At 42.8% G+C, this 25,755-nt stretch overlaps 1 protein-coding gene and 1 pseudogene across 4 annotated transcripts in view; both read left to right on the top strand.

Annotated features, from left to right (window-relative positions):
- The window catches only part of LOC148147467 (protocadherin alpha-C2-like), an 87,500-nt pseudogene that overhangs the window by 14,217 nt on the left and 47,528 nt on the right, over positions 1-25,755 (top strand). The window lies entirely within an intron of this gene.
- Positions 844-25,755, top strand: LOC122556971 (protocadherin alpha-C2-like). 3 transcript variants are annotated; one of them, XR_015759691.1, is made up of 3 exons: positions 844-3,453; positions 8,125-8,272; positions 24,864-25,755. XR_015759691.1 is itself a non-coding variant. In XM_087995094.1 (2 exons), exon 1 carries the CDS (start codon positions 1,020-1,022, stop codon positions 3,420-3,422), a length of 2,403 nt encoding a protein of 800 aa, XP_087851220.1. In that variant the 5' UTR covers positions 846-1,019; the 3' UTR covers positions 3,423-3,453; positions 8,101-9,152. The 3 variants fall into 3 exon arrangements, 2 of the variants coding, with proteins under 2 accessions (XP_087851220.1, XP_087851221.1); XM_087995094.1 differs by lacking the exon at positions 24,864-25,755 and having other exon boundaries at positions 846-3,453; positions 8,101-9,152; XM_087995095.1 differs by lacking the exons at positions 844-3,453; positions 8,125-8,272 and adding an exon at positions 21,861-24,387.

The raw sequence follows: 25,755 nt of genomic DNA, 5'->3' as shown, positions 1-25,755 counted from the left end.
ATATTTGAGATGCTTCAAAAAGTAACTCACTAAAAGGCTGCAAACACCAACGATTTTGGTCGATGTGATGATGTTCAGTTTGTTATGTTTATCAAAGAATATGAAAGGGCACATAGTTGTCTATCTCATTCTTACCATGTAACCGCATGGGTTAATTAGTTTCTCGTAATATAGACATACAGGCATTTTCTTAGTTTCAACAGAATGCCAAAGAATATCTAAATTTTGGAGCAGCGCACCTAATTGAGCATATACTTTCTTAGAAACGGTCAGGGTGCCGCTGTTTGATTCTGAACGAGGGGTAATAGGTTCACCAGAAATGTATTCCAGTAACATTCAAAATGAGGTAGCGTAGGTGAAAAGAGCCAAATAAACTGATTTGTGAGGCCTCCTGAGGGAGAGAAAAAAAATCTGTTACCAACGTCGCGATTACTGTCAGTGCTATTTAACAAAAGAAAATTAGCGTCTCGGAAATATTGTTAGTTTTTTCAAGTACTAGCGATATCTCAACACTTTTGAAATCATTAACTTGTATTTAAAGCCTAGAAATACTTGTAAATTTCGTAATCTACGATTTATTAAAATTAAGCCGTGGAATGACAATATAACAATTAAACATGAACAACCGTTGATGACGAGAATAATGTGATCATCAAATGGCTCGGAAATCCGATACAGCACATTGAAAATGCCATTTGTGAAATGCCATTTGTCGAGATATTTTTAATTGTACACCCATAATTTGACAAGATCTCTGAAGGGTCTAGCTTTAAGAATAGTTGCAGTTATTGGGCGAAACTCTTCGTGTCGCTGTCGACCAATAAGAATTCGAGACGTTGGAAGAGATCGACCGCCTCCTCCTTGACAAACAGAACCATACGAGCAGTTGGTGTCTGCATTGATCGTGTGCGGTCACGGTCAGAAAAGCTCTCCAGGTGATATCCTTATCGTTGCTCAGTTCAAAAATAGGATATTGATATAGAGCTAGTTATTTTTTCTGTTAGAATTGACGCATCAGTATGACAATGGCCACTATTCTGATGAGCCGAGTGTCCACCATTTTTTTGCTCTGCATTTCTGTCCTGGTTTCCGAACAACTTCGCTACTCGATTCCCGAAGAAGTGGAACGTGGAACATTTGTTGGCAACGCCGCTGAAGATCTAGGATTAAAGGTTTGGGAATTATCAAGTCGCAAATTTCTTCTGATTTCTGATTACTCGAAGCAATACATGGAGATAAATGTAGAAAATGGTTTCTTGTTCGTTAATGAAGGTATCGACAGAGAACAGCTTTGTAGCAAAACCGCTGCATGTTCTCTCTCTTTCCAAATCACGCTCGATAATCCTTTGGAAATGTATTCCGTTGAAGTGGAGATACTAGACGTAAATGATAATTCACCCGTCTTTTCGAGGAAGGAATTCTATTTGCAAATCAATGAGTTAAATGCGCCGGGCGCTCGCTTCCCTCTCGAGAGCGCGCGTGATCTGGACGTGGGTACAAATACAATCAACACATACCAGATCAGTCCGAACGAGCACTTCATTATTAAAGTGCAGACAAGAAGAGGAGGCAATAAACGTGCCGAACTGGTATTAAAGAGGCCTTTGGACCGTGAACAACAGTCAATGTTTACTCTGGTATTGACAGCCATTGATGGTGGGATTCCGCAGAGATCTGGCACAACGCGGATCATCATTAATGTCATGGACGCAAATGATAATGCCCCCGTATTCGATCATGAAACCTACAGGACGTCAACGTTAGAAAACACTGTGAATGGCTCTTTGGTGCTAAGAGTTCATGCTACTGATATTGATGAAGGGACAAACGCGGAGGTAACATATTCTTTCACCCATGATGTTTCCCAGAATATTCGTGATTTGTTCAAATTGGATCCTGTGTCTGGAGAAATCAGAGTTCGAGGTGTACTAGATTTTGAAGAAACAAATGTTTATGAATTTGACGTCCAAGCAATGAACTCCGCTCCACCTGAATTGTCAACTCTTGCAAATGTCGTCATCGATGTTGTTGACACGAACGATAATCGTCCTGTTTTGCAAGTTACGATGGTGTCCAGTGCTTTGCGAGAAGATACTTCTTCGGGAATTAGTATAGCACTGATCAGCGTCACGGATCGCGATTCTGGCGAATATGGGGAAGTTCATTGTCAGATCCCAGAGAATATTCCCTTCAAGATTGAAAAATCTTTGAAGGGCAACTACAAGTTGATTACCAATGGCTTTCTGGATCATGAGATTACTCCACTGTACAACATCTCCATTTCAGCCTGGGACGGTGGATTTCCTCCTCTTTCAACAAGTACATTAATTGTGGTTTCAGTAATTGATGTCAATGATAATTCACCAAGTTTTACACAGTCGTCATATAACGTGTATCTAATGGAGAATAACGCACCCGGTGCTTCTATATTTGCTGTTAGTGCAAATGATGCTGATTTGAATCAGAATGCGGAAATCTCTTATTCCATTGTCGACAATCGACAGCAAGAAGAAATACCTTCCTCTGCGTACTTTACAATGAACTCCAAAAATGGGAACATTTACGCGTTGCGATCCTTCGACTACGAGCGACAGAAACATTTCCAGGTGAAAGTTCAAGCTCAGGATGCTGGGTCTCCTCCATTGAGCAGCACTGCCTTCGTGAACGTTATTATTTTGGATCAAAATGACAATGCACCCATTATTGTTTCACCTCGAACATGGAACAGCTCAGCAACAGTGGAGGTAATACCCCATTCAACACATCCAGGATATCTAGTCACGAAGGTAATTGCCACGGATGAAGACTCTGGTCAGAACGCAAGGCTTTCCTACGAGTTATTGGAAGCCACTGATCCTAGTCTCTTTACTGTTGGACATCTCTCTGGAGAAATTAGAGCAACGCGAGCATTTAGTGATCAAGATATCTTTGTCGTGCGCGTAGTCCTCTGCGTGAAGGACAATGGGCAGCCGAGCCTTTCCAGCAGCGCCACAATATCCTTTATCGTAATGTCCAATGTCACTGAGAAATCATTTGAACGACGTGATGAACCCAGACACTCGGATTTTTTTTCAGGTATAAATAGTTATCTAATCATAATTTTCGGATCCACTTCCTTTTTGTTTCTCATAATAATATTATTTTTGCTCACCCTGAAGTGCAGACAAGATAGAAATACTGCTGAAATTTATAGCTCTGCAGTCTGTTGTTGTAATGGGAGAAATTCGACTGATGGCTTTAATCGGACATCAACAGGAAGGGATCCTTTGAATTATACCGGGGCAGTTCAGACCGGAAGTTATCATTACAGTGTGTGCTTGTCACCGGAATCATCGAAGAGTGACTTTCTGTTTTTAAAACCTTGTCATCCTACGTTGCCTTTCAACGATCGGAGTGTTCGTGACAGCAACGCAATAAACTAACTACGACAACAAACTATTCTTTCTGTGGCAGGTAATTCTTGTTGAATAATTACGTATTATGTTTTCAAGTATAGAGTCAGAGTCACTGCTATAAAGACAGGATTTTCATCTTGATACTGGAAAGATTATTGCACACGTTTCTCACTCCTGTTGCCATCCTGCCAGGGGTTGTACAATAGTTATCCTTTTTGAATAATCTAAGTTTTTTCTGCTTTGAAAGTATTTCTTTACTTGTATTTTTCTTGCGGCGGTTAATTCTTGGTGAATAATTGTGTATTATGCTTTCAAATATAAAGACACTGCTATACATAGACCCGATTTTCATATTAGAACATAGAACATAGAACAATACAGCACAGAACAAGCCCTTCGGCCCACGATGATGTGCCGAACATTTGTCCTAGTTTAAGCACCCATCCATGTACCTATCCAATTGCCGCTTAAAGATCACCAAAGATTCTGATTCTACCACTCCCACAGGCAGCGCATTCCATGCCCCCACCACTCTCTGGGTAAAGAAACCCACCCCTGACATCTCCCCTATACCTTCCACCCTTCACCTTAAATTTATGTCCCCTTGAAACACTCTGTTGCACCCGGGGAAAAAGTTTCTGACTGTCTACTCTATCTATTCCTCTGATCATCTCATAAACCTCTATCAAGTCACCCCTCATCCTTCGCCGTTCCAACGAGAAAAGGCCTAGCACTCTCAACCTATCCTCGTACGACCTATTCTCCATTCCAGGCAACATCCTGGTAAATCTTCTCTGCACCCTCTCCAAAGCTTCCAAATCTTTCCTAAAGTGAGGGGACCAGAACTGCACACAGTACTCCAAATGTGGCCTAACCAAAGTCCTGTATAGTTGCAACAGCACTTCACGACTCTTGAATTCAATCCCTCTGCTAATGAACGCTAATACACCATAGGCCTTCTTACAAGCTCTATCCACCTGAATGGCAACTTTCAAAGATCTATGAACATCGACCCCAAGATCCCTCTGTTCCTCCACCTCACTAAGAACCCTACCGTTAACCCTGTATTCTGCATTCTTATTTGTCCTTCCAAAATGGACAACCTCACACTTGGCAGGGTTGAACTCCATCTGCCACTCCTCAGCCCAGCCTTGCATCATATCTAAGTCTCTTTGCAGCCGACAACAGCCCTCCTCACTATCCACAACTCCACCAGTTTTCGTATCATCTGCAAATTTACTGACCCACCCTTCAACTCCCTCATCCAAGTCATTAATAAAAATTACAAACAGCAGAGGACCCAGAACTGATCCCTGCGGAACTCCACTTGTAACTGGAATCCAGGCTGAATATTTGCCATCTACCACCACTCTGACTTCGACCGGTTAGCCAGTTTTCTATCCAATTGGCCAAATTTCCCTCTATCCCATGCCTCCTGACTTTCTGCATAAGCCTATCATGGGGACCCTTATCAAATGCCTTACTAAAATCCATGTATACTACATCCACTGCTCTACCCTCATCCACATGCTTGGTCACCTCCTCAAAGAATTCAATAAGACTTGTAAGGCAAGACCTACCCTTCACAAATCCTTGCTGGCTGTCCCTAATCAAGCAGTGTCTTTCCAGATACTCATAAATCCTATCCCTCAGTACCCTTTCCATTACTTTGCCTACCACCGAAGTAAGACTAACTGGCCTGTAATTCCCGGGGTTATCCCTATTCCCTTTTTTGAAAAGGGGCACAACATTCGCCACTCGCCAGTCCCCTGGTACCACCCCCGTTGACAGTGAAGACGAAAAGATCATTGCCAACGGTACTGCAATTTCCTCTCTTGCTTCCCACATAATCCTAGGATATATCCCGTCAGGCCCGGGGGACTTGTCTATCCTCAAGTTGTTCAAAATGTCCAACGCATCTTCCTTCCTAACAAGTATCTCCTCTAGCTTACCAGTCTGTTTCACACTCTCCTCTTCAACAATACGGTCCCTCTCGTTCGTAAATACTGACCTCTCCTATCTCTTCCGACTCAATACACAGTCTTCCACTACTGTCCTTGATCGGACCTACCCTCGTTCTCGTCATTCTCATTTTTCTCACATACGCATAAAATGCCTTTGGGTTATCCTTGATCCCATCCGCCAAAGATTTTTCATGCCCTCTCTTAGCTCTCCTAATCCCTTTCTTCAGGTCCCTTCTGGCTATCCTGTATCCCTCCATTGCTCTGTCTGAACCCTGTTTCCTCAACCTGATGTAAGCCTCCTTCTTCCTCTTTGCAAGACATTCAACCTCCCTCGTCAACCAAGGTTCCCTCACACGACCATTTCTTTCCTGCCTGACAGATACATACATATCAAGGACACATCGTATCTGTTCCTTGAAAAAGTTCCACATTTCCACGACATCCTTCCCTGACAGCCTCTGCTCCCAACTTATGCTCCTCAGATCCTGTCTTACAGCATCGTAATTACCCTTCCCCCAATTGTAAAACCTACCCTGTTGCACACACCTATCTCTCTCCATAACCAAGGTGAAAGTCACAGAATTGTGGTCACCATCACCAAAATGTTCACCCACTAACAAGCCCATCACTTGTCCCGGTTCATTACCGAGTACCAAATCCAATATGGCCTCCCCTCTGGTCGGACAATCTACATACTGAGTTAGAAAAGCTTCCTGGACACACTGCGCAAACACCACCCCATCCAATCTACTTGATCTAAAGAGCTTCCAATCAATATTTGGGAAGTTGAAATCGCCCATGACTACTACCCTGTGGCTTCTGCACCTTTCCAAACTATGTTTCCCAATCTGTTTCTCCACATCTCTGCTGCTATTGGGGGGCCTATAGTAAACACCCAACAAGGTGACTGCACCTTTCCTATTTCTGACTTCAGCCCATACTACCTCCAAAGGCAGATCCCCCTCCAACTGCCTTTCTGCAGCCGTTATACCATTTCTAATTAGCAATGCCACCCCCCCCCCTCCTTTTTTACCACCCTCCCCAATCTTACTGAAACATCTGTAACCAGGAACCTCCAACAACCATTCCTGTCCCTCTTCTATCCATGTTTCCGTGATGGCCACAACATCGTAGTCCCAAGTACCGATCCACGCCTTAAGTTCACCCACCTTATTTCTGATACTCCTTGCGTTGAAGTATACGCACTTGAACCCATCTCTGTGTCCGCAAGTATTCCCTGTCTGTACTACCTTCTTCACAGCCTCCCTACATTCTTGGACATCCTGACAAACAGCCAGCCTACTTGCTGGACTACAAGTCCGGATCCCATCCCCCTGCCAAATTAGTTTAAACCCCCCCCCCCCGAAGATAGCTAGCAAACCTACCCCCAGGATATTGGTGCCCTTCTGGTTCTGCTTGTACAGGTCCCACCTTCCCCAGAATGCAGTCCAATTGTCCAAATACAAGCCCTCCCTCCTACACCATCCTTGCAGCCACGTGTTCAACTGCACTCTCTCCCTATTCCTTGCCTCACTGTCACGTGGCACCGGCAACAACCCAGAGATGATGACTCTGTCTGTCCTAGCTTTTAGCTTCCAGCCTAACTCGCTGAGCTCTTGAATTACCTCCCTACCCCTCTACCTACCTATGTCGTTGGTGCCAACATGCACCACGACTTCTGGCTGCACACCCTCCCCCTTAAGGATTCTGAAGACACGGTCTGAGACGTCTCGGACCCTGGCACCCAGGAGGCAACAAACCATCAGAGAGTCTCGCCCATGTCCACAGAACCGCCTGTCCGTCCCTCTAACTAGAGAGTCTCCTATAACTAGCGCTCTCCTCCTCTCCCCCTTTCCCTTCTGAGTCTCAGAGCCAGACCTCGTGCCACAGACCCGGTCACTGCAGCTTACCCCTGCTACTCCAACAGTATCCAAAGCAGTATACTTATTGTTTAGGGGAACGACCACAGGGGATCCCTGCACTGCCTGCTTCCTCCCCTTCCCACCTCTAACTGTTACCCAGCTACCTCTGTTCTCTGGCATAGCTATGTCCCTGTAGCTTCTATCTATCACCCTCTCAGCCTCTCGAATAATCCTCAGTTCATCCAACTCCAGTTCCAGTTCCCTAACTCGTTCTGTGAGGAGCAGGATCTGACTGCAATTCCTGCAGATGAAGTCGGCAGGAGTATCGGTGGTCACCCCTACCTCGAACATCCTGCAGGAGGAACATTCCACTGCCTGCGCTGCCATTACTCTACACCTCGTCTCCGAAAACAAGAACACTGAGTAGCTTACCTGTGGACTTTAAAATTAGGTTAGAGGAGGAGGATGGGAGGGAGGCCCTACTATGTAGGGCCTGGGATTTCGAACACACCCACTCAAATATCAGTCACTTACCTTCCCGACCAGCTCTGCGCTCCAACCTCACTTCCGCACAGCTCGCGCCGCTCTCTGATACTGATACTCTGATATTGATACTGGAAAGATTATTGCACAAGTTTCTCAATCCTGTTGCCATCCTGCCAGGGGTTCTATAAGAGTTATCCTTGTTTAATAATCTAATTTTTTTCTGCTTTGAAAGTATTTCTTTACCTGGAAGTTATTACAATTTTTGTTCCTTCCCCACTCCCCCCTCCCCCACCCCCACCAATCCTTTTAATGTTTCTGATTTTGATAACTGCTGTTTAAAAGTTTCAGAAGGCCAATATTCTAACGGTATCGAAAACCATTTACTTTGAACAGTTTGTATTTCTCTTCTCTTTGAAGACCGGATGGCACCTTCATATCAACGCATTGCAGGAAAGAAGACATTAATTTTGGACTTGAGAGTGCTCTGTGAAACAGTGATTAGAGAACAAGATGTTATTTTTTGCAATCATATGCGTTAAGGTGTCAACTGTGGTTAATTTCACAGGTTTATCCCTCCAACGTCTGTCCATTGTGTGCAACACGCTCGATGCTCTGCATGGCTTGTTTATCTTTTGATGTGGGCTCATGTGTTGGTGTTTGCTCCCCCACACAGCATATCCGGCGATAGTTCACAATTAACCACTTTCAAATATTGGAGGAATTTTGAGGAGCTAGCCTCAACTTTAGAAGATTTAAATCATAATCCAAAGCTTTTAAACATAAAATGCAAGCTGTATGTCGCGTGTCGTTCAAATGGCGAGATATACTGTTCGTGATGCCCAGCTCTGGATAACAAAGATACTTGGCATACGTTAAAAAGAAAATCCTATTTTTGATCTCATGTATATCAAACCGTTCCTATGGCACTATTTCAAAGAATAGTGGAGTGTCCTTGTCACTTTTCATCTCGAAATCAGTAAAACGCTGATTAACATTCTCTTGCCTCGTAGCTGTTTTTGGCATGGTAGAATCATAGAACCGGATATTACCGAAGAGGCCATTCAGCCATCGAGTCTATCCCGCCAAAAAAATACGCTAAATCTGCACTCGCTCCACTTTCCAGTAATAGGCCCTGAACTTTGAATGTTACGATACTTTAAGTGTTCATCGAAGTAGTTTTCAATGTTGTGAGATTACCGTATAAAGTTAACGTCGCAAGCAATTGATGACAAAATTTGTCACACCACCATGTTATTTTCATTTGAATGGTTCGGACTGAGTCGAAAAGCTCTTTTAGGGACCCTGAATCAGAGAAATGTATTGTGAAATCACAATTTCTTCTCTGCTTTAACTATTGTTATATGTTATCAATTGGTTAATGCTTTGGACGTTATTGGTATTTTCCGGCTAACGTTCACTTATTAATAAAATAGTTTGGAAATTGATATTGAGAAGGTGAATGTTTCATGTCCGCACCACAAGAAACAGTATTTCAGAGTTTACAACCACAGTGTCCCTTATCTGTAATGCAGACCGACCACCGTTTTAGAGATATGTTAATTGTATCTACCAATGTCTTCCTGCCGGCTTACTGATTCTTTCAGCAGGCAACTATTTTACTCTTCTGTTAAGCGAAGTGAAAATGGAAGAACTGTTACATTGCTCACAGAGAGTCTGGACAAACGTAGCGAACTGTATAGTAAGACTGGGATATTTAACGTAGTACAGATTGTTTTCATCTAATAATCGAAATTAAAGAATTCAGACTTTGGGCTCTCATGATTTTGACTGTTTGGTGGCACATAAATTTAGACAGTCAGGAACTGAACTGCACTGCACTTCAAAAGCCTAATCTGAGATAAATCGTGGAACTTTTGTTTCCGAATTCCACGATGCACAACCTTAAGATTGTTAGACGAAAGTCTCGATGCTACCCAATTGACCCTACACGTGTGTTGGGTTGCTTCTGTCGTCGAGGACTCAGGAATAAAGCTGTGCATCGTGGAATTTGTAAAACAAAACGGTTCCACGATTTATCTCACCACGGAGATAGGGCCATTGATGAAATAGCTGAAGGTCGGTATTGACCGTTATGGTGATGGCCTCCTGCCGTTTTTTTTTCCGGGATGATAATGTTTGACGCATTTCATTTAACTTTGTTCCAGCTTTCACTGAATCCTACTTGAGGATCTTCTTTGCCTAATTGCGACTGTTTTCAATTTCCATAGAGCTTCTTAGTTCTATATTCGGAAAATGCAGCATTGCTATCAATCAGGGCAGTTTATTTATCTCACAGTTTGAGTGACGATGTTTCGTCAGATTTGAACATCAGTTGTAAAGATTTGCAGAGGGTGTGAGGCTTGCAGAATCCTCACTCTGTACCACGCATAGATTTGCTAATGAGCAACTGTTGCTTAGTAGTACGACTGATGACAGATTCCATTACCCTGATCCTGAATTATAGGTGGACCAACAGGGTGGGAGTTGGCTGGGTTGTGCTGCTTGTTTGAACAGAGCCCATCGAGACAACCTTTCACGTAGATGTTAGCAGTGTAGACGGTATAAGGAAATTCAGGCTAGGGCGCTTATTATTTAAACGAAATATAGATGTCTTGCACGCCAGCTGGTGGTTTTGTCTGGTGCAAAATCGGTCGCATGTTCAATGTGCAGTTTCATTACGTAGTGTCACTTAGAGAGAATACAATGTGTAAAATATTGTCCTGGGCAGGAGTAGTGATTTCAGCAAGATAAATGAGCAAACTTTAATTACTTACTGAATGGCTTTCACGCTGCTCATCATGGAGATTGGAAAATAAACGAAAGAAAGAGAAATATTTCACTTAAATATGGCACCTTTAATTTTAAAGGTTTCTCAAAATCTTTAGAGCCAAACACACAGTTTTGTTCATTTGGGAGACATTTATTGCTCGTCCCTAGTTGCCCTTGAGAAGGCGGTGGTGAACTACCTTCTTGAACTGCTGCAGTCCATACACTGTAGGTGGCTCACAATATCATTAAGAACAGAATTTCATGATTTTGACCCAGCGACTGTGTTTGGCGACGTATTTCCAAATCAGGAAGATGAGAGCATTGGAGAAAAACATGCAGGCCGTGGTGTCCCCATATATCTGCTGTCCTGTCCTTCGGGAAGTCGGAGTGGGCTTGGAAGAAGCTGTATAAGGATTTAAGACGAATTTCTGATGAGTAATTGAAGTTGCAAAGCAGGAAGCACTGTAGTCGATTTGTGTCTACTCAGACCCCGAAACCACCCATAACGATAATGGGCAAAGTGTTGCGTGCATGTGGAGCTGTTGCATTAATTGACCACCACTATCTAGGGTTGCATTCGGCACGATTTATTTCAGTGCCGGGGTGTGTGTGTGGAAGGGGGTGGGGGGCGCAATTTTGCTGAAGAGCTAAACTTTCTTGCCATTTCGCAAAAGCTTCAAGTTTTAGCTTCGCCGTGCTTATAGCTTGTTCGAAGTCTGCTAATGCAACTGGTGAATTTACGCAAGGAGCATATTAATTCAGGTTTTCTAATCTGAATTAATGGTAATTTATGGACGTGAGTAATTTAAAAGGTCTACAAATTGTGAAGGTATACATTGCGCTGTTTTAAATATTTACTGCTGTTGTCCCATGTTACCAAATTAGTACTCATACTTTAAATCATCGATCTTTGTTCAGATAGGAAGGCAATCAGCTCAAATGATCCACTGTACCAGGCACTCCATCCAATTTTGACTGGTCAATTGGATGGTAATCCATGATGGAGGATGAAAGAAAATTCAGACTGTAACAGGCTGCTCCTTTATTGAGGTATTTTAGTTGTTAGAGGTGATTCCCTCAAATTGCAGGAGCAGGAATTGCTGTTTTATGTGCAGTTGCGCTGATTTGGAACTTTGGGGAAAACAGACGTCAAAGCAACGGCTTAAAATGTAGAAGGACAGACAAAGGCAGCACATGGTGAGGTCAGTGCAGGATAGAGAGAGAGAGACAGAGAGAGAGAGAGAGTGAGAGAGGAAAGAATCCAACACTGCCAACTGACACAACAGTGAACCTGCGCAGTTACTGCCTTTGCTGTTTGAATTCATGTATCGCTGGACATCGGATTGCATCTGGGAAAATTATAAAATAGTGAAATTCACAACTAATCTCGGAGGAACCTGTTTGGGAGAGGTCACAGCACAGAAACAGACAAGTGAATATTTTTCAGTTTGGCCTACAGAACATCTGCAGCAATGAGTGGAGTCGGTTCTTTCTTGATTATATGTTATATTGAAATATGTCTCTTGATTAAACTTAAAATATAACTCACAAGTATTAAGTCAACCAGGAGCAGTATTTTTGTCGAGAAATGAGACAGTGCTATCTTCTGTGTCTGTAGATTGGAAGAAGCAAAAATGGCCTTTAGTACAGTGATATGCTCTTTTTGTCAGATGTGGTAGTTTCGGGAGAGTTTACGTGTGACTGAAGATTATATCTGCAATAAATGACGTTTTTGCGTATCTTGTAAGATTGAACGATCAGTTGGAGAGACAGAAGCAATGAAGAATTTACAAGAGCAGGGGGATGTGATGAATGGCAGTTATAGGAAGGGAAAAAAGTTGCAGATGCAGTCACATAGGTGGGTTAACTCAAGGAAAGGTAAGAGAGGTAGTCAGGTAATGCAGGAGTCTTCTGTGGCTATCACTATTTCAAACGAGTATGCTGTTTTGGAAAATGTAGGGGGTGATGGATTCTCAGGGGAATGTAGCAAGAACAGCCAGATTTCTGGTATCGAGACTGGCTCTATTGCAATGAGGAATACGTCGGGTTCAAAAAGATCAATTGTGTTTGGGGACTCTCTCGTCTGAGGCGCAGATAGACGTTTTTGTGACCAGCAGTGAAAAATCAGAATGGTGGTTGCCTCCCTGGTGTCAGGATCAAGCATGTCTCAGAGAGGGTGCAGAATATTCTCAACGGGGAGAGGTACCAGCTGGAGGTCATTGTACAATTGGAACCGATGCCATAGGAAGGCAAAAGGATGAGATTCTGATGGGAGAACGTAGAGAGTTAGGCAGGAATTTAAAAAAGGAGATCTGCGAGAGTTATAACACTGGATTTCTCCTGGTGCTGCGAGCTTTTGACGGTAGCAATAGGAAGATAGAGCAGATGAATGTATTGCTGAGGAGCTGATGTGTGGGAGAAAGACTCACAGATTTGGATCATTGCAATATCTTCTGGGGTCGAAATGACCTGTACGAGAAGAACGGATTGCACCTGAATTGGAAGGGGACTAATATACTGGCAGGGAGATTTGCCATAGCTGCTTAGGAGGAATTTAAATATTAAGATGGGAGTGGAGCCAAGGAAGATAGTGAGGAAAGAGATCAATCTGAGATTGGTACACTTGAGAAAAGAAGCGAGTCAAACAGTCAGGGCAGGCAGGGGCAAAACAGAGAACAAGGTGAAATTGATAAATTAAACTGCATTTATGTCAATGCAAGAGGCCTAACAGGGAAGGCAGATGCACTCACGGCATGGTTAGGAACATAGGACTGGGATATCATAGCAATTGCAGATTTGTGGCTCAGGGATGGACAGCACTGGCAGCTTAATGTTGCAGGATACAAATGCTACAGGAAGGACTAAAGGGAGGCAAGAGAGGAAGGGTCGTGGCATTTTTGATTAGGGATAGCATTACAGCTGTACTGAGGGAGGATATTCCGGAAATACATCTAGGGAACTTATTTGGGTTGAACTGAGAAATAAGAAAGGGATGATCACCTTTTTGGAATTGTAGTATAGAACCCCTAATAGTCAGAGGGAAATTGAGAAACAGATATGTAAGGATATTGCGATTATTTGTAAGAATAATAGGGTGGTTATGGTAGGGGATTTTAACTTTCCAAACATAGACTGGGACTGCAATAGTGTTCAGGGTTTAGATGGAGAAACAATTATTAAGTGTATACATGTAAAGTTTCTGATTCAATATGTGGATGTACTTCCTGGAGAAGGTGCAAAACTTGACCTATTCTTGTGAAATAAGGCAGGGCAGGTGACTGAGGTGTCAGTGGGGGAGAACTTTGGGGGCAGCGACAATAATTCTGTTAGATTTAAAATAGTGATGGAAAAGGATAGTTCAGATCTAAAAGTTGAAGTTCTAAATTGGAGAAAGGCTAATTTTGACAGTATTTGGCAAGAACTTTCAAAAGCTGATTGGAGGCAGATTGTCGAAGTAAACGACTGGCTGTGAAATGGGAAGCCTTCAGAAATGAGACAATGCGAGTCCAGAGACAGTATATTCCTGTTAGGGTGAAAGGAAACGCTGGTGTAAGAAATGGTGGATGACGAAAGAAATTGATAGTTTGCTTAAGAAAAAGAAGGAAACATATTTCTGGTATCAGCAAGACAAATCAAATGAATACTTAGAGGAGTATAAAGGCAGTTGGAGTATACTTAAGAGGGAAATCAGGAGGGCAAAAAGGGGACATGAGATAACTTGGGCAAATAGTGTTAAAGAGAATCCAAAGAGTTTTAACAAACATATTAAGGACAAAAGGGCAACAACTGAGCGAATGGGCCCCCTCAAAGATCAGCAAGGCAGCCTTTGTGTGGAACCACTGGAGATGGGGGTGATACTAAATGAGCATTTTGCATCAGTGTTTCCTGTAGAAAAGGACGTAGAAAGTATGGAATGCAAGGAAATAGATGGTGATATCTTGGAAAATATCCATATTACAGAGGGGGAGGTGCTGAATCTCTTGAAATGCATAAAAGTGGATAAATCCCAGGACCTGATTAGGCGTACCCTAGAACTGTTTGGGAAGCTAGGGAAGTGATTGCTGTGCCTCTTCCCGAGATATTTGTATCATCAATAGTCACACGTGAGGTGCCGGAAGACTGCAGGTTGGCAAACGTGGTGCCACTGTTTAAGAAAGGTGGTAGGGACAAGCCAGAGAACTATAGACCAGTGAGCCTGATGTCGGTGGTAGGCAAGTTGTTAGAGGAAATCCTGAGGGATAGGACGTACATGTATTTGAAAAGGCAAGGACTGATTAGGGATAGTCAACATGGCTTTATGCGTTGGAAATCATGTCTCACAAACTTGATTTAGTTTATTTTGAAGAAGTAACAAGGAGGATTGATGAGGGCAGAGTGGTAGATGTGATCTATATAGATATCAGTAAGGCGTTCGACAAGATTCCCCATGGGAGAGTGGTGAACGAGGTTAGATCTCATGGAATACAGGGAGAACCCCCCTTTTGGATACAGAACTGGCTCAAAGGTAGTTGTTTTTCAGACTGGAGATCTGTGACCAGTGGAATGCCACAAGGATTGGTGCTGGGTCCACTAATTTCCATCGTTTATATAAAAGATTTGGTTGTGAGCATAAGAGGTATAGTTCGTAAGTGTGTTGATGACACCAAAATTGGAGATGTAGTGGACTGCAACGAAGGTTACCTCAGATTACAACCGGATCTTGATCAGATGGTCCAATGGGCTGAGAAATGGCAGATGGAGCTTAATTTAGAAAAATGTGAGTGCTGCATTTTGGGAAAGCAAATCTTAGCAGGACTTATATAATTAATGGCAAGGTCCTAGGGAGTGTTGCTGAGCAAAAAGTGCAGGCTCATAGCTCCTTCAAAGTGGAGTCGCAGGTAGATAGGATTGTGAAGAAAGCGCTTGGTATGCTTTCGTTTATTGGTCAGAGTATTGAGTACAGTAGTTGGGAGGTCATTTTGCTCCGGTACAGGACATTGGTTAGGCTACTGTTGCGTGCAATTCCGATCTCCTTCCTATCGGAAAGATGCTGTGAAACTTGAAAGAGTTCAGAAAAGATGTATAAGAATCTACTACAAACCAACTGACTCCCACAGCTACCTGGACTACACCTCCTCCCATCCTGCCCCCTGTAAAAACGCCATCCCATTCTCCCAATTCCTTTGTCTCCGCCGCATCTGCTCCCAGGAGGACCAGTTCAAAATACCTACAACACAGATGGCCTTCTTCTTCAAGGACCGCAATTTCCCCTCCGACGTGGTCGACGGTGCCCTCCACCGCATCTCCTCCACTTCCCGCTCCTCCGCCCTTGAGCCCCGCCCCTCCAACCGCCACCAGGACAGAACCCCACTGGTCCTCACCTACCACCCCACCAATCTCCATGTACAGCGCATCATCCGCCGTCACTTCCGCCACCTCCAAACAGACCCCAGCACCAAGGATATATTTCCCTCCCCTCCCCTATCAGCTTTCCATAGAGACCACTCCCTCCGCGACTCCCTTGTCAGATCCACACCCCCCACCGACCCAACCTCCACTCCCGGCACCTTCCCTTGCAACCGCAGGAGGTGCAACACTTGCGCCCACACCTCCCCCCTCACTTCTCTCCAAGGCCCCAAGGGAAACATCCATATCCGCCACAGATTCACCTGCACCTCCAACAACATCATCTACTGCATCCGCTGCAGCCGGTGTGGCCTCCTCTATATTGGGGAGACAGGCCGCCTACTTGCGGAGCGATTCAGAGAGCACCTCTGGGCCACCCGGACGAACCAACCCAACCAACCTGTGGCACAGCATTTCAACTCCCCCTCCCACTCCACCGAGGATATGCAGGTCATTGGACTCATCCACCGCCAAACCACAACAACGCGACGGTCGGAGGAGGAGCGTCTTATCTTCCGACTGGGAACCCTCCAACCGCAGGGGATGAACTTGGACTTCACCAGTTTCTTCATCCCCCCTCCCCCCACCTTGTCTCAGCCGGATCCCTCCAGCCCGGCACCGCCTTCCTGACCTGCAGTCTTCTTCTTGACCTCTCCGCCTCCATCCTACTCCGACCTATCACCCTCACCTTGACCTCTTTCCACCTATCACATTTCCAACTCCCCTCCTCCAAGTCCCTCCTCCCTACCTTTTATCTTCTCCTGCTGAACACTCTCTGCTCATTCCTGAAGAAGGGCCTGTGCCCGAAACGTCGAATCTCCTGTTCCCTGGATGCTGCCTGACCTGCTGTGCTGTTCCAGCAATAAAGTTTCAACTTTGATCTCCAGCATCTGCAGACCTCACTTTCTCCTGTATAAGAATGTTGGCAGGGTTGGAGGATTTGAGCTATAGGGCGAGGTTTAATAGGCTAGGGCTGTTTTCCCTGGAGTGTCGGAGGCTAAGGGGTGACCTTATAGAGGTTTATAAAATCATGAGGGGCATGGATAGGATAAATTGACAAAGTCTTTTCCCTGGGGTGGGTGATTCTGGAACTAGAGGGCATAGGTTTAGGGTGAGGGGGAAAGATATAAAAGCGACCTAAGGGGCAACTTTTTTCACTCAGAGTGTGGTACGTGTATGAAATGAGCTGCCAGAGGACGTGGTGGAGGCTAGCACAATTGCAATATTTAAAAGGCATTTGGATGGCTATATGAATAGGAACTTTTGGAAGGATATAGATCAGGTACTGGCAGGTGGGACTAGATTGGGTTTAATATCTGGTCTGCATGGGCGAGTTGGACCAAAGTGTCTGTTTCCGTGCTGTACATCTCTATGACTCTATGACTAAGTGAAACTGAATCACAATGTGCTGTATGTTACTGGGAATACTGTCATAATTACAGTAGGCATTTGAATCCTGTACGACCGTGGATTATTTGGAACAAAACAGCAAATGTTAGAGAAACGCAGTAGGTCTGGCAGCCTTGTGTAGAGAAAACACTCAACATTCTTCTGAACTTGACGCATTAATTGTTTTCTCTCCACAAATGTTACCAGGTCTGCTAAATTTTAGGATTTCTTTTGTTTCAGTTCTCTAGCATGCACAGTTCTTTGTTTGCTCTGCTTATTAATTGGAAATACGATTCTAAGGAGAATCAGCCTTTCTGCTGCTAAAGAACGTTATACCGATTTTACAAAGAATACGTAAAAAAACATGCTATTACTTGTGTTTCTAAAGGATTCTGGATTTGCACGTGCACCGTCCTTTCATTTGATGCAGTTGCAATAAAGCTTGAAACAATATAACATTCACGACAATTGCTGCAGTTATTGTTTGAGGCTATTCGTGTCGCTGTCTACCAATAAGAACCTGAAACGCTGCCCTGCATCTACAGTGCCTCATTCTACAGCTAAAGCACCACAGCGAAGAAGCGACTAAACCAACAGTGCCTGTGTATGTGCCGTGCAGCCATGAACTGCCAATCTCATCGGGTCTATGTTTCGTTTACCTCCTCTCTTCCATATTAATGTATTGACATGCATCCGTACCATTGTCCAGTAAGAGATAAGATAAGGTAATCAATTTGCTAATCTATTTTACAGCAACATCCACCTGAGAACAATGGCAATAATGAGCGGGCTTGTGTCGGACCTCTTTACGGGGCTAGCCCTTTGATCGGTTCCCGAGCAGCAGGAACACAAGCCCTTTGTTGAGAATATCGCTGAGTATTTGAGACCAAGTGTGTGGGAATTATCCACGCGGACATCTCGTCTGGTCTTTGATGAAAGACGTTAGTACATTGAGGTTAATTTGTAAATTTGAGTTGTATTTCTTAATTAACCGCTGAGAGTCACAATGGGGAACATTTGTGTGGATGTAATAGCAGTCAGAAATCCAATGATCTGGGCACGTGGGTTCGAATCCCACGGCGGGAGGTGAGTTTTGAATTTAAATTTGACGTGAAGTCGAGACCTGGCCTGATGGTAGGTTTATGTACAAACCCATTCCTTGGAGGGATGGCAAACTACTAGTCACAGCTGCTGCATGTGACTCCAGATGTACAGCAATATGTTGAGCAATTTATTTGGATGGACCATAAATTCTGACCAAGCTGAAGTCCTCGTCCAACAAAACAATGAACAAAGAAAACTGATTGACAGCGGCTGGAGTCCTAAAATGGCTGCAGTAGGAAAGAGGCTCAGTGTCTGTTTTGGGCATCGAAGTTCTCCAATATTTCGCCTATAGCCTTTCATGTTACGAAGTTCACGTGCTCATTTAAATAGTTGTCTCTTGAGGCTTCCTGCTTTTACCAGCGTTTAAGGCAGTGAAGTCAAGATGTCCACAACGCTCTCGTTGAAGAAGAATAATCCTTAAATCCATTCTAAAACTCCTGATCCTTCTGTTAATATTACGTCGTATTGATTATTGACCCATCTAATAAGGGGATAAGCTTCTCTTTACCTCGGCTTTTAATGTCCCTTCGAACGTTGTACCCCTCAGTATCAATGCCCCTCATCCTTCACTGCGGTAAGGGAATCAATCACCTTACCTCTTTTTTCGTAGCTGAATCGCTGCAGTCAAGACAACACGCTCCCTTATTTAATCACATCCTTCATCCATTGCGACCAGAATTGCATAATGCACCTGTTGTGACCAAACTTACGTTGTAATCCACTCAAACATAGTAAACTTGCTCCTACTTTCAGGCAGGGCGACCAGAGGACAAAGTTATGCAGCGTTGTATCCGTTCTCTTTGTTTGCTAATACAAGTGGATAATTATTTGAAAATACTCCTTGCTGCAATGCGAATATTATATGTAGACGATTTCCAAATGAAGATTTCAGTTGCAGCCCAATCTTTTAATCTAGCTGTTGAAAGTGCTCAAGACCAGATGTTGGTCCTAATACAATCAATACTTCCTAGATTTTTCCTAAGAGATGGCTTGGAGTACCATTGCGACTGTGGATGGTATTTTAATTCTATAAAAGTCTGATGACAATAACTAGTCGAATGGGGATGTAATTTAAAGTCTGCGATATTATTACTTCAATGACATGAAATTGCAAAGTGTCGACGTATAAAGAGACCTGGGTATCCTCATCAATGTGTCACTAAAGTCTAACATACAGGTGCAGCAAGCTGCTAGGAGGGCTAAACGAATATTAATCTTCAATTCGAGAGGATTTGTGTTTACAGATAATCAAGTACTGGTTCAATTTTGTAGAAGATAGCTTCCAAGGCAAAGGCAGTGTTGTGCACAGTACCTGAAGAACGTTATTACTGACACAGAGGGAGTCCAGCACAGGTTCACCAGATTTGTTCCTCTGATGGCGCGACTGTCCTATGAAGAATATTGGGCAAATTGAAGGCTTATTCTCTAGGGTTTAGAAGAAGTGATCGCATTGCAACCTGCAGCATAATTAAAGGAGACAAAATAGATTTAGATTTTGTTTCGACTTTATTGTCACGTGCACACAAATACAAATGCACGCACAATGGTCCATTTTAGGTACAAGTATCTTGATACAAAAAGTTAAGAACAATGTAGAAAGAAACAAGGAACAAAATTAAAAGTTAAATATTAAAGTCACTATATCACAGATGCTGGAGAGATGATTCCCTTGGTTGGGGATCCTAGTCCCATCAGGGACAATTAAAAATAAGGAATGCCCACGTTGGACTAAGATGAGGATTTTTTTTGATTCAGTCGTTGTCAACCGTTGGAAATCCTAACACAGAGTGCTGTGGAAGCTCAATCTTCAAGTAAAGCTTAACTATGTTTAAAACATACTTTGATAGTTTTCTAACTGCCAAAGGGGTAGAGATTAGTGGGGATAGAAAATGAAATACATCAAAGTATTAGATTAGTAATGATCGCGTTAAATAACATGACAGGCTGGCAGGCTGAATGGCCTTCTCCTGCTCCTATGTTTCTCAGTTCCGATCATTAAAAATAGAACTTTGCCAGTGCTGTGCGCTCCATGGACTGCGTTCACTTGTGGGAAACTTTCTACTGTAATCTGCTACCAGTGGCCTCATTTTTGCTGTCCACGTTGTCCACCATCGAGGCCGATCGTTGCGATTTTAATCGATATAGCGATCTACCTCTCTTCCTTCGAATTCTTAGACAAAATCTAACATTTAAACCATTTAGAATTCGTGACATATTTTAACAGATTTTGTTTTCATTTCAAAAGCTATTCCTTCCCCTTGTGCGTTTTTTATGATGATGGCCCGAGATGCTCGCATTCTAACTTTTTTTATATGTTTCCGTTCAACTCATCTGTTTATTCTTAACCTCACGAATATAAACAGCACCCATGCCGCACTTCAACATCTGCGGCTTTAGGAGCATGATTCATAACTCGCGTTTACTTCTGCGATGTTAAAGCATGATTTTCCTTAATTAAGTGAACTATTTACATAAGCAGATTGTTGTATAGAACATTCGAGTTCGGTGATACTTCAATCGTGGAGCTATTCCGTCTGGTGTCGGTCTAGATATCGGGGCCATTTTCGCAGTGTTTAATGACTGGTCAGTCCGATTTGAGATGCTTCAAAAAGTAACTCAGTAAAAGGTTGCAAACACCAAAGATTTTGGTCGATGTGATGATGTTCAGTGTGTTACGTTTATCAAAGAATATCAAAGGGCGCACAGTTGGCTATCTCATTCTTTTCATGTTACTGCATGCGTTAATTAGTTTCTCTGAATACTGACGTATAGGTATTTTCTTAGTTTTAACAGAATGCCAGCAGAATATTGAATATTTGGAGCAGCACAACTAATTATTCGGCACATACTTTTTTGGACACGGTCAGGGTGCCGCTGTTTGATTCTGAACGAGGGATGATAGGTTCACCAGAAATGTATTCCAGTCACATTTAAAAAGAGGTAGCGTGCGTGAAAATAAACTGATTTGTGAGGACTAATGAGGGAGAGAAAAGATCTGTTCCGAACGTAGCGATTACAGTCATTGCTATTTAACAAAAAAAAAATAGATTCTCGGAAATAATGTTAGCATTTTCAAGTATTAGAGATATCTAACCACTTTTAGAATCATTAATTCAGATTTAAGGCCTAGAAATGCTAGTAAATTTCGTAACCGACGATTTATTTAAGTCGTGGAATGGCAATATAACAACTAAACATGGACAGCGTTGATGACGATAATGATGCAATTATCAAACGGTTCAAGATTCCGATAGAGCACATTGAAAATGCCATTTGTGAAATGCCATTTGTCGAGATATTTTTAATTGTACACCCATAATTTGACAAGATCTCTGAAGGGTCTAGCTTTAAGAATAGTTGCAGTTATTGGGCGAAACTCTTCGTGTCGCTGTCGACCAATAAGAATTCGAGACGTTGGAAGAGATCGACCGCCTCCTCCTTGACAAACAGAACCATACGAGCAGTTGGTGTCTGCATTGATCGTGTGCGGTCACAGTCAGAAAAGCTCTCCAAGTGATAACCTTATCGTTGCTCAGTTCAAAAAATCGGATATTGATATGCAGCTCGTTATTTTTTTCTGTCAGAATTGACGTATCAGTATGACAATGGCCACTATTCTGATGAGCCGAGTGTCCATCGTTTTTTTGCTCTGCATTTCTGTCCTGGTTTCCGAACAACTTCGCTACTCGATTCCCGAGGAAACAGAACGTGGAACATATGTTGGCAACGCCGCTGACGATCTAGGATTAAAGGTTTGGGAGTTACCGACTCGCAAATTTCTTCTGATTTTTGATTACTCGAAACAATACATGGAGATAAATGTAGAAAATGGTTTCTTATTTGTTAATGAAAGAATCGACAGAGAGCAGCTTTGTAGCAAAACCGCGGCATGTTATCTCTCGTTCCAAATCACGCTCGATAATCCTTTGGAAATGTTTCCCGTTGAAGTGGAGATACTAGACGTAAATGATAATTCACCCGTCTTTTCGAGGAAGGAATTCTATTTGCAAATCAATGAGTTAAATGCGCCGGGCGCTCGCTTCCCTCTCGAGAGCGCGCGTGATCTGGACGTGGGTACAAACACAATCAACACATACCAGATCAATCCGAACGAGCACTTCATTATTAAAGTGCAGACAAGAAGAGGGGGAAATAAAAATGTCGAGCTGGTATTAAAGAGGTCTTTGGACCGTGAAAAACAGTCAACGTTTACTCTAGTGTTGACAGCCATTGACGGTGGGATTCCACAGAGATCAGGCACAGCGCGGATCATCATTAACGTCATTGACACAAATGATAACGCACCCGTCTTCGATCATGAAACTTACAGAGCGACGGTGATGGAAAATATTGCGAATGGCTCTTTGGTGCTAAGAGTTCATGCTGCTGATATAGATGAAGGTACAAACGCTGACGTGACTTATTCTTTCACCAATCATGTTTCCCAAACTATTCGTGAGTTGTTCAAATTGGACCCTATGACTGGAGAGATCAGAGTTCGAGGAGTACTGGATTTTGAAGAAGCCAATGTTTATGAATTTGACGTCCAAGCAATGAACTCTGCTCCGTCTGAATTGTCAGGTCTTGCAAATGTTGTCATTGATGTACTTGACACTAACGACAATCGTCCTGTGTTGCAAGTTACGGTGGTGTCCAGTGCTGTGCGGGAAGATGCTTCTTCAGGGGTTGGTATTGCTCTGATCAGCGTAACAGATCGCGATTCTGGCGAATATGGGACAGTTCAATGTCAGATCCCAGACAGCATTCCGTTCAAGATTGAAAGATCTTTGAAGGGCAACTACAAGTTGATTACCAATGGCTTTCTGGATCATGAGATTACCCCACTGTACAACATCTCCATTTCAGCCTGGGACGGTGGATTTCCTCCTCTTTCAGCAAGTAAATTCGTTCTGGTTTCAGTAATTGATGTCAATGATAATTCACCAAGTTTTACACAATCGTCATATAAAGCGTACCTGATGGAGAATAACGCACCCGGTACTTCTATATTTGCTGTTAGTGCAAATGATGCTGATTTGAATCAGAATGCGGAAATCTCTTATTCCATTGTCGACAATCGACAGCAAGAAGAAATATCCTCCTCTGCGTACTTTACGATTAACTCCAAAAATGGGAACATTTACGCTCTGCGTTCCTTCGACTATGAGCAACAGAAACATTTCCAGGTGAAAGTTCAAGCTCAGGATGCTGGGTCGCCTCCATTGAGCAGCACTGCCTTTGTGAATGTTATTATTTTGGATCAAAATGACAATGCACCCATTATTGTTTCACCTCTAACATGGAACAACTCAGCAACAGTGGAGATTATGCCACGTTCAACATATCCAGGATATCTGGTCACCAAAGTAATTGCCACTGATGAAGACTCTGGTCAGAATGCAAGGCTTTCCTATGAGTTATTGGAAGCCACTGATCCTAGTCTGTTTACTGTTGGACTTCTTTCTGGAGAAATTAGAGCAACGCGAGCATTTAGTGATCAAGATATCTTTGCCGTGCGCGTAGTCCTCTGCGTGAAGGACAATGGACAGCCGAGCCTTTCCAGCAGCGCCACAATATCCTTTCTCGTAATGTCCAATGTTACTGAGAAATCATTTGAACAACGTGATGAACCCAGACACTCGAAATTTTTTTCAGGTATAAATAGTTATCTAATCATAATTTTCGGAACCACTTCCTTTTTGTTTCTCATAATAATATTATTTTTGCTCACCCTGAAGTGCAGACAAGATAGAAATACTGCTGAAGTATATAGCTCTGCAGTCTGTTGTTGTAATGGGAGAAATTCGACTGATGGCTTTAATCGGACACCAACCGGAAGGGATCCTTTGAATTATAGCGGGGAAGTTCAGACCGGAAGTTATCATTACAGTGTGTGCTTGTCACCGGAATCATCGAAGAGTGACTTTCTGTTTTTAAAACCTTGTCATCCTACGTTGCCTTTCAACGATCGGAGTGTTCGTGACAGCAACGCAATAAACTAACTACGACAACAAACTATTCTTTCTGTGGCAGGTAATTCTTGATGAATAATTACGTATTTTATTTTCAAATATAGAGTCAGAGTCACTGCTATACAGACAGGATTTTCATATTGATACCGGAAAGATTATTGCACAAGTTTCTCATTCCTGTTGTCATCCTGCCAGGGGTTCTATAAGAGTTATCCTTGTTGAATAATCTAATTTTTTTCTGCTTTGAAAGTATTTCTTTACCTGAAAGTTATGACAAAATTTATTTCCCCCCGATCCTTTTAATGTTTGCTTTTGATAACTGCTGTATAAAAGCTTCAGAAGGCCAATGTTTTAATAGTATCGAAAACCATTTCATTTGAACAGCTTGTATTTCTCTTTGGACCTGAGTGCACCTTTATATCAACGGATTGCATGAAAGAAGATATTAATTTTGGACTTGAGAGTGCTCTGTGAAACAGTGATCAGAGAACAAAATTCATATGCGTTAAAGAGTCAACTGTGTGTTTACTTTCACAGGATTCTTACCAGATTATCCCACCAACGTCTCTCCGTTGTGCGCAACACGCTCGACGCTTTGTATGGCTGTTTAACATTTGATGTGGGCTCACAGCATATCCTGCGATAGTTTACAATTACTCACCTTCAAATGTTCGAGGGATGTTTGCGCCAGCCTATAATTTAGAAGATTCAAATCAGAATTCAAATCTTCTAAACGTAAAATGCAAGCTGCATGTCGCGTATCGTTCAAACGGCAAGCAATACTGTCCGTGATGTCCAACTCTTGATAACAAAGACATCTGGCACAAGTTAAAAAGGAAATCCTGTTACTGATCTCATGTATATCAATCAGTTCCTCTGCCACTATTTCAAAGAATAGGGGAGTGTCCTTGTCATTGTTCATCACGACATCAATAAAATTGATTAATTATCCCTTGCCACGTAGCATTTTGTAGGAATGTAGAATCAGAGAACCGTATTACAGAAGAGGCCATTCAACCATCGAGTTTATCCCGCCAAAAATACACTAAATCTACACTCGCCCCACTTTCCCTTTGAATGTTATGATGCTTCAAACGTTCATCCAAGTACTTTTAAATGTGAGATTACCGTCAAAAATTAACCTTGCAAGCAATTGATGTCAAAGTTCGTCACACCACCATGATATTTTCATTTGAAAGGTTCGGCCTGAGTCAAGAAGCTCTTTTAGGGATCCTGAATCAGAGAAATGTATTGTGAAATCACAATTTCTTCTCTGCTTTAACCACTGTTTTATGTTATCAATTGGTTAATGCTTTAGACGTTATTAGTATTTTCTGGCTATGTTCACTTATTAGTAAAATAGTTTGGAAATTAATATTGAGAAGGGGAATAGTTCATGTCCGCACCACAAGAAGCATTATTTTAGAAT

Source organism: Chiloscyllium plagiosum, unplaced genomic scaffold (assembly GCF_037043375.1).
Source record: "Chiloscyllium plagiosum isolate Xiang-an unplaced genomic scaffold, Cpla_swu_hap1 HiC_scaffold_16, whole genome shotgun sequence".
NCBI classification, from domain to species: domain Eukaryota; kingdom Metazoa; phylum Chordata; class Chondrichthyes; order Orectolobiformes; family Hemiscylliidae; genus Chiloscyllium; species Chiloscyllium plagiosum.
Note: the sequence above shows the minus strand (reverse complement) of the source record. Positions and strands in the feature narration are given on the sequence as shown.

Bases quoted from the DNA above. Each gene is read 5' to 3' on its own strand.
- LOC122556971 (XM_087995095.1), top strand. From the start codon at position 21,954: ATGACAATGGCCACTATTCTGATGAGCCGAGTGTCCATCGTTTTTTTG.